Source organism: Populus nigra, chromosome 15 (genome assembly GCF_951802175.1).
Source record: "Populus nigra chromosome 15, ddPopNigr1.1, whole genome shotgun sequence".
NCBI lineage: Eukaryota > Viridiplantae > Streptophyta > Magnoliopsida > Malpighiales > Salicaceae > Populus > Populus nigra.
The window spans coordinates 11270188-11282703 of record NC_084866.1 but is presented as its reverse complement, the minus strand read 5'-3'; the positions used below and the strand labels follow the sequence as shown (position 1 = coordinate 11282703).

Sequence of the window (12516 nt, the reverse complement as noted above, 5' to 3'; positions counted from 1 at the left end):
TATTACCTCTAAATTATTTAATAATAACTAATAGATGGTGTACAAATATTAAACCACCCCTAATTGCTAGCTAGTTTGAATATTCTAGATGAAAAGTGCACAACTATTATTATATTGTTCTAGGAAACATTGCTACTAAATCTGGATGAATAGGTTTTCGTAGCTTTAATTTGTTAACGTTTGCACATTTTAGTGGATTATGACACTTTCTTTCCCCATCTCGTTAAAATGAAGGGAATGTGATCTAGCTAGATCTTATGATAATTAATGAGGCAAAGAAATTAGTAGCAAGGGGCGTTAAATATCCAAATTGCTATCAAATTGATGAACTTGTTTGTCATTGTCTTGACTGTTCATAATTTTAAATCCTATGTGAAGTTTTTTGCTTTAACAACGTACTTTTAAAGGATTCAAACTCAGTAAACCCATCATTCTATGGATTGACAGTTAATTTCTCTTTTATTTTGTATTTGAATTGAGAAATCTCTAAAAATAACTCACTACTATATACGTTGGAAAAAAAAGTGTAGTAAGAATAAATTTTAAAACCATATTTGAGATTAGATATAGTTCATTTTCTATCTTTAGGTCTTATTTCTTTCATGTAATACATGAATAGATGTCTTGTTTTAAAAAATAATGATGAGTTGTTAAATCCCATTAGTTTTTAAGCTTATATATATAATACTTTTTTTATTATTATTAATGTGGGTGTCCAAGTTAATTTACGCGTACCTCGACTAATCTCACGGGTCCTGAAGTTAACGACTATGTAAGCCTCCAGTAGTCATTATATTAACAACCGCATGACTTGAACCTAAAATTTCAGGGAAAGCAAACCCCTTAATCTCAATCTCTTATTATTGAAGCACTTACTAGATGATTGCTTATATATATAATACTTTTTTTTCTATGTTAATGTTATCGTTCACATTTTTATATTTAAAAAGCACATATGAAAAATAATTTTCACTAGAAATTGTGCATGGTATAAAATGTGAGAAAGAGACATCATCAGCTTTTTTATCAAGAAATAAAAAGGCTGACATCATAAGATTACATAAAAAAAAGGAAAAAAAACGTATAAAAAAAGCTAAATTAATCATTCCATCAAATTACGGATTAATTATATGGATAAACAATATTTGAATTAGTGGAAACTACGCCAGGCCTCTCTGCATGCTAAGCAATATAAATATTTACCTTCACGTCACCTTCACTATGAAGAATCTAACTATCCATTTAATTTTCACTATCATTAAAGATCTAGTTCAGAACTTTAGGATATGTATATATACATGAATTTAGGTGATGATCTTAAATGAGAACACATGCAATGCAGGGTTGATATTAAGTTAGCTCCAGTTGATCTTCAACGAGATGCACGCCATGATTTTTGTCAGCATTAGTGCCATCTTGACTTTGTTGTCATGGAAAGAGAAAATAAATGTCTTTGTTCATGTGGATGTTTATCATATATGCATTAATTGGGCGGCTTTTTCTTTGACATGGAGGTTTGACAATCTGGGGCTGCGTTCTCTTGCCCTTTGAGACACGGTGAGCAGAGGCACATGCAGACTCTTGGTTGACACACAGAGAATCGATCTTCATCATCCTCAAATATTTGGGATTTCCAGCTAGTTCCCTACTCGATTAATTCATCCTTTGTCTATTTAACTTCATCATACCTGTCCAGATACGTTGTGGGGTTTTTTATGTCACCACTTCGTGATGTTCTTCTCTATATATTCTATATTCAAAGTGTGCTTTGTTTACCCTATTAATTGTGCTTTCCTTTTGTATTTATAGCTTATAATTTCAACCAGCAGAAGACTACCAAATTCCGTACAGCATTTTTCAACAACACAGATGCTATTGAAATGAGTCTCCAATAAGTTGATGTGATCCAATTTATTGCCAAGTCTTGATGATGATAATCATCAATTATTTGCGTGATGAATCTATAGCTTTGATTATAAGGAACAAATGTATGAGGAAAAAAGTCAGTAAATTAAGTTACTTTCCCTCATTTTGTTTGAAAGGAAGCTAGTGTGACGAATGAAAGGAAATAAAGTGGAGAGGAAGTACATTAATTCTTTGTTAATTTTATTTGAAACAAGAGGAAGAATTTTGAAGAATAAAATTATGCATTTGGTTTAAACTTGCAAATAATTTTGTTGAGAATAAAATTATATATAGTTCCATAAGTTTCCCACCCATTTCTCTCTTAATTGGAGACATTATTAAATGTGAAATTTATAAAACTTCAACGTCAGCGGTCAATGAAATTTATTAAACTCTACTTGTGCTAAGCAAGCACAAGTAGAGAATTAGAGGCCTGTACAAGCAGTAAAGCGAGGGAGACGAGGGAAGAAAATGCTGCTGCCTGCTGCCTGCTGCCTGCTGCCTGCTGCCACCCACGAAGACTGCCTGGAGCTAGGAGGGGGTAGTTGCCATTCCCAGCTTTGCTATCTATCTGTCATTAACTGATAATTCTTTATGATTCGTCTCAATTTGGAAATTACGATCCATTAATGTTGAAAACCAAATTTCATGGTGGGTTGTGCCTGTAATTTACTCCTCTTTCCTTTTATGGAGACATGGGCCACGTGGTGTTAGTGACAGATGGATGGGTGCTGTCTTCTTTCTTGTGTTTTGTACATTCTACATCTGTTCCTGTCCTTTCGCCACCTCATGCAATAACGCCAGTTTATTTTTCTTCCTTTTGCTTTTGTTTTTATAGTTATTTTTTAAAATATTTTTTATTTTTTTAAATTTATTTTTAACATTAAAATTTATTTTAAAAATAAAATATATAATTTCAAATAAAAAAATTTATTTAAAAATACTTTTAAAATATAAAAATAATAGACTAAAAAAGAAAGAGGTTGAGGCTGTATATATCTATTCCCATCGTGTTAGCAAGAAAAAAAACTCTTGTGCACTATTAGAATAATAATCTTTTAGAGCTAAATTATGTGTATAATTTACAAGTCAATCTATGCAATGATTGTATTTTTAAATACAAACACAGTATAATCAGTTAGATTTTAAATTTATTTTTTAATAATTATGATTTTTAGTTCATTTAAAATTACTAAAAATTTACATGATTATGATTATTAATTTCAGATACATCAAATTAATTAAAGAATATATAATTTAACCTGAATTTAAAAAAAAAAAAACATGTCAAATGTAAATTTGCTAACAAGATGAGCAGCAACGCTCCATCACCACCATACAAGACAATCCACGTAAACATATCTTTCACGAGAAAGGAAAATCTCGGGCGGTCGGATTCTTGGAATTTGGCAAGGACCAGTCTGTCCATCTCAAGCACGAACTTAACTCCCCTAATTATCTTCTTGAGATTTTGCCATGTAAAGGGATAAGTTGAAGCTATGTTATATCACTATCAATGGCTACTGCTGAATTATTGGGGGTGTTAAATAAAATGAGAGGAAAAAAACCCATAACAGGAGGAATGCCTCATTTTTATTAATCATGGACCACGTAAATAATAAATATTTATATCTATGACAAAATACTATAAAATCCTATAACAAAAAAAAAAAAAAAGCATATAAAAGAACTTAATGAAAGAAAAGTGAGACATTGCTGCCTAAAGATTCCGTTAATCTATCAACTCAACATCTCCCTCTTCTCTAAACTGCTTTCTTTTCCTTTTTACCGCTCTCAACCGTTTTCACCGTCCGCCAAAAACAGTCGACCATATTTACAACTCTGTCCAACATAAACAAGGGATTGCCAACGCTATCCATTCTCCCTATCTCAGCCATGAGTGCCCCTGGTTCACAACCCATCAACCACCACTCTGATGCTACTTGGCAGCCAATCACCGTGGCTACGGCTGTTAGAATCGGTATCAGGCTCGAGCCGGATGATCATGGATTCGTTGGCGCATATAGGTAGCCGTAATTTGAGCTGGCGCAAGCTTGGAAGCAATACGTTGTCGGTCCATTCTTCTAAGCCTGTTCGGGCTAACCATATCCCGCCAACAATTTTTTCCAATGCCTCGTCTTGGATTTCAATCTGCATCTGATTGCTGAAGATGGTCGAAAACTTCTTGGTTATAGAATTTGAAATGTCGTGTCTAATGGAGCTGAAATCTGCATGTTTGAAGACAATGTGGTCGTCCACTAAATTGAGCAGCTCTTTAGAGACCGATGAAGTTGCAGACGTCAACAGTCTGTTGTTGAGGGCATCTTCATCTTCATGATCAACTGTAAGATCACTTGAATTGTGCGAGCCATCTGCTTTATCATCCCCTGTGTCAGCAGCTTCATTCAAGTCGAATGCTAGTGCTGTTCCTAAGTCTTTCCTTGGCTTTGCCGACCTCTCTTCATCAGGAAGCCAATTGGCTCGGCGCTTTGCTGTTCTCTCAGAAAGGGTTAGCCTCAATTGCCAACCTCCGCTAGCCAGACTCGCAAGCTTCTTCTCATCCAGCGAAATGCCGTTTGATAGGAATTTGAGATTGTCTGGTAAGCGATTTGCAGTCAGAATGAATATAACATTACCAAGACTGATTTCACGGCCAAGGGAATCGGCAATACGACCTCTCTCCATAGCCCGCTTTATGCTCCCTCTAACAAGCATATCCGCTTCATCAATATCCTCTAGTATGATTACTGAGAAGGGGTTCCTTCTAACTGCCTCTGCTATTCGATCAAGCACAGTTTTACCACGGAAACTCACTTCAGATTCCCCATCCTCACGCCATGAACCAAGACAAACCATTATTGGATTTGCCCCACAAACTAGCTCTGAAAGAGCAGATGCCATCTTCTTCTTGCCAGCCCTGTCAGGACCAGTGAACAACAGCCAAATGTCACCCTTTGATCCGGTGCTCCGACCTTTACCATGACCCAATTTGCATTGTGTCACTGTTGTAGCCACTGCAGATGCTGCATCCCGTTGCCACCAAACCTTTTCCAGAAGACCCTTGAGGAGTTTCTTGAACGAGTCAGCATCTAATTTGCTGAGAAGTTTGACGCTGTGCAATTCATTGAAATTGGGTCGCGGCTCAGAAGGTACACAGCTTAAAAAGTCCTTGGGGCGGTCCTCGTGTTCTTTTTCAGGAGTCCCCTCAACAACCTTTGGTCTACCAAGAACCAGGTCTGTTCTCACAGGGCTTCCAGGCGGAGTGGTTGCCCGTCCAGCTGGTTGGCTTGGCAACAGATTTGGGTTGAACACAAGGGTTCTGTCCGGCTTTTTATTTAAACTTAACTTGGGCTGGAAAGGTTGGCGAGGAAGCAGGTTATGATTATGTAAGTTTGTCATTGAGAGAGCAGGTTGGGCAATTCTTTCAGATCCAAGATTAGGTTGATGATAAGCAGGATGAAGATGCAAGCATCTATCGTGCCAGTTCTTCTGCAACTCCAGTCTCTTCTGCTTCAACATCAGTTCTTGATCCTTAGTCTGCATGATAACACAGCGACAATATTAGTTTCATTGTTGAACTTTTGATTTTAGCACTTAAAATGAGAAAAAAGAATCTTATTTCGGCCAGTACAAGTTTGCAGTTGACTTTGAGGTTTGAGCTAACTTACCACTGTCTGATCAGATGACTCAACATCACCATCTTGAGGCTTTGCATTTCTCAACCATTGTGGCAGTGGTGGCTGAGCTGATTCAGATTTGACTTCTGAAGATTTCTCAACCTCCTTCGGTACAATTTTTGCTAGCTCTTGCTCATAATTCCGCATGCAATCAGGGCAACAACCCATTCTTCGAGCAGGATCCAAGTTCTCAGAGAAACGCCTTGGCGAAGCAAGAGTCACAGATGGAAAACCCTTCAGTGGTGATAGAGACTCGACTGAGCTGCTGAGGATTCCATTGGTTCCAAGCCTACACATCGACAATTATGTAAATGATTTAATCATAAGTAACAGAAAAAAGAATGATTAATCACAATTATTCTCTGGACGAAGGACTATATAAAAACAAATCCTTAAACAAGGAAGTTTTTATTCCTTAAGCCAGGTGCAATTCAGATGTCAGAATTCTCCGAAACCTCCACTAGCATGCAACTTTCTGAACGAACAGACAAAAAATCCCAAATTGTAAATCAGTATATAGAACATAACTTGGAATATATTTTCCGAAAGTCCAGATATCAAACAATCTACAACACAGCAATTTCCCAAGGCATCACTCATTGAAGATATGTAAGAACATCTCCAGTTTTCCACCAGATCCTCTGGCTAACGCGTAAGTTAAGCTAATGAATGAAAAAGTATAGGTCCAAAAATAGCAATAACAGAACATATACCTAGGAAACATCCCTGGAAGAGGTGCTCTAGCAGCAATTGGCACAGCCTGCAGATCCCAATCATTTTCCATTGAAGGATGATAGACTTGGCATCTCAAATATGTCTCACAAGTAGCAGTCCCAATCAACCAAACCTTCTCACCACCACTCCCCTCTCCAAACCTCCCCAAAAGCTTCCTCATCTCCTCCACAGCCGACCGCCCAATATCTGGCACAATCTGCTGCTGCTGAACCCCACCAGAACCTGCAAAGCTCACTTGCTGCTCAACAAGCCATTTCAAATCCCCCATATCAAGAATCACGCCACCACAATCCAAATTCCTTATCCGAGTCTCAATCAACCCTCCTAATTCCACAATCCTCGCCGCTACCTGTGCTTTATCCAAAAACTCTTTTTCTAAATGAATCACATGAGCATTCTTTAACACCCCATCTCCTACTTCTTTACTCTCTATTCTCTTCAAAACCTCCTTCACTACCATCTCTGGCTCTGATTCACCTACCAAAACAGGATTCTTCTTCTTACTCTTGGACAAAATAGCAATAACCTTCTTAACCTCCTCATTTCTTGGTGCACCAGATTGACCGACACTCCCTTGTTGCAATCTTGGATTCATATAAAAATTCCTATTAGTAACAGGAGCAGGAACAGCCACAGCTCCTGGAGCACGAAACCCCAATCCAATCCCAGAGTTAGCAGCAGGATTCGGATTCGAAGAAGCATTCAAAGATTGCTCAATTGCTGCCTTAACAGCTGGGCTCGAAAAGCTAGCTTCCCTCATAACTCTACTAACACTTGGATCATCAAGAATTGATATAATCAACTGCTCCAGCTCAACTTTGACAGCCAAAAGTGGTTGTTGCTGCTGTTCAGGGCACCCTCTTCGCTGATGAGCCTGGGCACGCTTTAGTGCAGCCATTAAGGCATTGGAGATTGGTGGGTCAAGGCCAGGACTAAGGTTTTGTGCAGTAGGGAGGCGTTCGAGGGCAACAGTAAAGCAGAGCTCAAGAGCTCTGCACTGAAGAGGATGCGAAGAATTAGGGTGTGATTTGATGCATGCTTGACGGAGGAAACCAGATGGGGAAGCTAATAGTGTTGCCGCCACATGAAGTGGTGTGGTCTGACCATGGTTACGGCGGCTTGCTTCGGCAATCGAGTGGTTCAGTACACTCGCCGCCTCTGGTGTCAGAGTTTGCTGGATGGTGCTAAGTCCAGCTCTCATTTCTTGAAAACCAGGAACAAAAGTCTTTGTCAAATTCAAACTCTGTATTGAAATGAATTCAAGAAGGAATAAAGAAGCTTTCTTTCTTGCAAGTTCTTTGTTTTCGGGGAGTGGGGGATGTAATCGCTAAAGACAAACAACAAGGGTGGTTTGGTTTTGGTTTGTCCAAATGGACAAATTGGCTTACAATTTTCAGGTGGAGAGGGAGGGATGAGGAGATTATCAAACAACAAAGAACTAAATAAAAATAAAAAAGAAGCTATCTTTATAATTCCCTTTTATCTAACAAGAAGGCTCTTATGGCAGGATCTACTATCAATCCATCCATCCATCCATCCATCTCTTTCTTGGCTTCCCCTTTACTTGCTTTGAGGAGTTTGTTTTGTTTTGCTTTTTTTCTCGCTTTCTCACTCACATAAAAAGCTACATAAGAGAATTCAACGCGAAAACGAAAGATCGGATCCTCCTCTTCACAATAACCATCGATCCCTCTTTCTCTCTCTTACTCACTGAACTCTTTTCTATCTCTATCCATCTGATGATGCCGCTGCTGCTACTGATGATTCAATAACAAAAAAAAATATCCCATCTCAAATATACCCAGCAATGTTAAATAGTAATTAAATATTTAAATAATACTAAACAAATAAGACCGACCAGGAAGAGTAGAAAGTAGCAGTAGCAGTAAATTAGTGTTAGGGGGGCAGATAGATGCATGATTTTTTTTTGTTTTTATTGTGAAAAGGATAGAGAAAGAGAATTTCTGGAGAGTAGAGAGGGGGGTGGGGATGTAGTACCATCAGTTACAAAGATTTCTGTAAAATGCTATCTGGGCCCTTTTTTTTAGTGCTTGCGTCATCTTTCGTTACTTCCTTTTTTTATTCTAGTTTCCTAATTTCTTTTTAATTATTTTATTTTTCAATCCATTATTAAATCTGGTCGGTTCAATAGGTTGATATTTAACTCGGCTTGAATCTTCAATTAAATTAAAAAAATTTAATTAAATGAAATCCAAATAATTTTTTTAATTTTGATTTAATATGATCATTTTTGAAAGTCTTTAAAAAAAAATACTGTAATGACTTTTTAATTAAAATAATATACTCAGATTAATTTAAAAATTCATAAATTAACTGAAAACTTAATTTTTTAAAGTTAACCTCTAAAGCGTAGCATTGTTTTTATAGAAAAAGGAACTCATTTGTTTTTAACTTTAAAAGTGTTTTTTAATTTAAATTAATTTTTAAAAATTTTAAATTATTGTGATGTGCTGATATTAAAAATAATTTTTTTAAAAAAATTATTTTAACATATTTTAAAATAAAATATACTTTAAAAATACAACCATTACTGCAACCAACATTAAAAAAAAAAGGATATTTATTAGTAGTATATTACTGTTAGATTAGATTACTTTAATCCATCAGACTGACTGCCCCCTTTTATATATATAAATTTTTTTTTTGTTTTTTGTTTCTTGTATACTAGAATGAATCCTGGGACCAAACATCAGATCACACTATCCTGCAGCGCGTTTTCACACGTTCCAATAAATCGTTGAAACTTAAGCGCGTGTTCTGACCCATGTCGATGTGGAGTGAAATTGGAGGTGTGAAGCACTCTCAACTTTCTATCTTTATTTGCCTTTCAACCATTTTTTATGCTTTTCACACGCAACCGCTGCAAAGGCATCGCACGGCTTCTACCTCTTCACTAGTTATTTTAATAGTTACTTTACACGCGTTTGTCTGTCGATTAGATATTTTTATATATAAAAAAATTATTAAACAAGTTTTTCTTTATGTGTTTTTATAGTTAAATATTTTTAATACATATATGTAATTAAATAAATAAAAAGCTATGTGTAAATTAAAAAAATAAATAATAACTAAAAATAAAACTAAAAAAATCAAGATATATATGTAAATCAGTATATTTAATCTTATAAGATAAAATATTTATCTGATTGTGTTTGCTAAGTTTGTTTATTACTTCAATCGAACGATAATATAAATAAATACATATTAAATAAATTGAATAAAATTAAAAATATAATATTCAATGTTGTATATATTATAAATAATTTTTTATTAAAAAAACATCCATACAAAAAACAAAATAAATCATAAAAATCTATTCAAAATTAAATACATTTAAACTAATTATAAAATAACAGAAATTCAAAAGAGGCTATATATATAAAATAAAATAAAAGGGGACATTTTATATATATAGAGAGAGGGGGGGCGCCGTGGGGGGGGGGGTAATGATTGAAAAATAGGTTTTTTAAATCTAAAAGTCTATTTCTTAATTTATTTTTGATCTAAAATATCTAAAAAAAATTAAAAAAATCTTGATAAATTTATTAATTGTCTCAAAAAATCATCTCAAAAATCAAAATTAACCAAAAAATAAAAATTTTCTCGAGTTCAGAATTGATTTTTAAAAACCTTCAAGGTAAAAAGGCATTTAATGTGAACAACTTTTATTAAATTGAATCATTTTACGCAATGACCAACTATTTTGACCTAAAAGTATATTTTTTTATTTTGTTTCATTTCTTTTAATTCTATCCTCAATCAACAAATTTAATCTAATTATTTTTTAATTTGGTTTAAAAACATGTAAAGGGCCAGATTTTAAAAAATTAAATAGTAATTCACTATACAAAGTGAGAGAATAAACAGTGCAGTGTGTGCAGTAAAAAAAAAAAGAAAAAAAAAAGAGTAACGTCTTTTATAATTTTAGTAATACTCAAAAGTCTTCTGCATGCCCTCTTTCCCATCTATATTTAACTGTCTTTGACAATCTCTCACTTTATATATAAATATTGTATATCCAACACACCCATGTATTATACATATTGGAGTGCTGTAATGTTATTACATGTTAGCACAACGATCATTTTTTTTTATTTGGATTAGTTTTTATTAAAAAAATAATTAAACTGAATTTTTTTAAAAAAAAATCAAATTCAAATCGGTTGGCTCATTTTTTCTGATTTGACTTAATTTTTTTTTAATTTGACCCGGTTTTTTTTGTTTAAGTTCGGTTCTATTTGATTTTTTAGTTTTAGGTTTATAAAACCGAAACCGAACCGAACCGGTCAGTTTTTTCAAAATTTTAATTGGTTTTTTTTCACGGTTCAGTTTTTTTAGTTATTTTTTTTCCCGGTTTTTTGGTTTTTTCCTCACCCCTTTAACACATAACTTTTTTTAATTATATATATATATAGAGAGGGAGCTTGTCTTTTATTGGACTAGAAAGATAAAGAATCACGTAAAATACTGAATCATTGTGTATATACTATATAGTTTATCTCGAAATAAGATATAAATTTGATTATGATAGAGGGGGGGGGGGGTATTTTAAAACATCATTAAGGTATTGAATTAAAGTAAATGCATGTGCTTCGCTTGTACTTCGCTCTGGGTGGGAGAGGGGGGAGGGAAGTAAGTAAATATATATATATATATATATATATAGTCTTTTATTATGAAAAGTGAAACATGACCTCATTTAACCTTTGTCTTCCATGATGATAATTATTATATATAGGTTTCAAAATTCGTGTCCCTTAAGCAAAACCACAGTATGGGAATATATATGTTGACTATGATAAATATTTCCTCCGTGAAAAGGTGATCCAATGATTCATTATTATTCCAATAAATAAATAAATAAATAAATAAATTACACTGAAATGATTTCTCTAAACTAAGCATAAACGAGCTAGGGATACGGTATAATAAATATTGTACTTTCAAGGAGTGGTGAGTGATTTTGGATTCCATCACCCCGTAAACCTTCTTCTTCTTCTTCTTCTTTTTTGGGTGTGGATTCGAGTTCGAATATTTTTTTAACAAAAGGGAAGATGGGAAAATAATGGGGGGGGGGGGGGGGGGAAGAAGAAAAGAAAAGGAAGAGATAGAGCCCTTGCCTCTTGAAGGTAAGGTAAGTCGACGAGGCAGAGCCTTGTCTGTCTCGAAGGTTAATGGATCCTTAAATGCTCTAGAATGGCATAATAAATCCTCCCACCAATTACAGGTGCAACCACCTTATAAAAATCTGCATTTAATTGGTTTGTTGAGGTTCAACTTGTACCGTCCCTGTCTCAGATCAGGACAGCAAGGAGATGGAGACGAAGAGTTCTGAATTCCGATCGTATTTCAAACTAATAATGCTTCGGCGGTGCCTGAGATTACGATAATACTTGTTTTTAAATATTATATTAATAATATTTGTTTTTTAAAGTTTTTTTTATAAAAATATATTAGAATAATATATTTTTTATTTTTTAAAATTTATTTTTAATAGTAGCACGTTAAAATAATTTACAAATATGTAAAATTATTATTATTATTATTATTATTTGGTTTTTGTTCTGTGAAGAAGGGAGAGGAGAGAAGTCTTCGGGAACAAAAATAATCATCGTTATTTTTCCCTTTTCATAACGCACGCCCTCCTTCCCTTGCCTTTTACGCGTTTTTCGAGCTCATCACCGTCCCACCCCTCTCCTTCTCCTTTACTACTGCAGCAACAACAACTCCGACGACCTTCCTTTTTCAACACCCGGTTTTCCGTACGCGCTTCGATTCATTCGTGTGTTAACTCTGCTACTCAAATCCCCAATAAATTCTCTATTATAATTTATAATTCCCTCTCTTTTTTTTTCTCTCAGAAAAAGTTAATTACAAAAAAAAGAATTTTACTTTGCTGTATTTTCTTGTTTTTAATCTAAAATTTAAAAAATTACAGTTCCTCTCCTTAATTTTATACACCTAATACCACTTGACATCCTAAAAAATCAATAAAAAAACACCTAATTATTTACAGGTTTATAATTTTATTTATTTTAATAATTTTTTTTTTTGACTTGATTGACTTTGTTGACTTGACTTGATGATCTAGAAGTTAATCCGGTGAGCAAGACGGTCCTGATTAATTGAGTCCTATGAATTAAGTCTCTTTTCATTGTATTAATTTCTTTTACAATCA

At 34.4% G+C, this 12516-nt stretch overlaps 1 protein-coding gene across 1 annotated transcript; it reads right to left on the bottom strand.

Moving 5' to 3' along the window:
• Nucleotides 1–3481: 3481 nt before the first annotated feature.
• On the bottom strand, nucleotides 3482–8131 carry LOC133674353 (protein SUPPRESSOR OF MAX2 1). The gene is made up of 3 exons (XM_062095408.1): nucleotides 6296–8131; nucleotides 5574–5871; nucleotides 3482–5442 (listed from the first exon to the last, which is right to left on the bottom strand). Exons 1-3 carry the CDS (start codon nucleotides 7516–7518, stop codon nucleotides 3817–3819), a joined length of 3147 nt encoding a protein of 1048 aa, XP_061951392.1. The 5' UTR covers nucleotides 7519–8131; the 3' UTR covers nucleotides 3482–3816.
• Between the last annotated feature and the right edge of the window lie 4385 nt (nucleotides 8132–12516).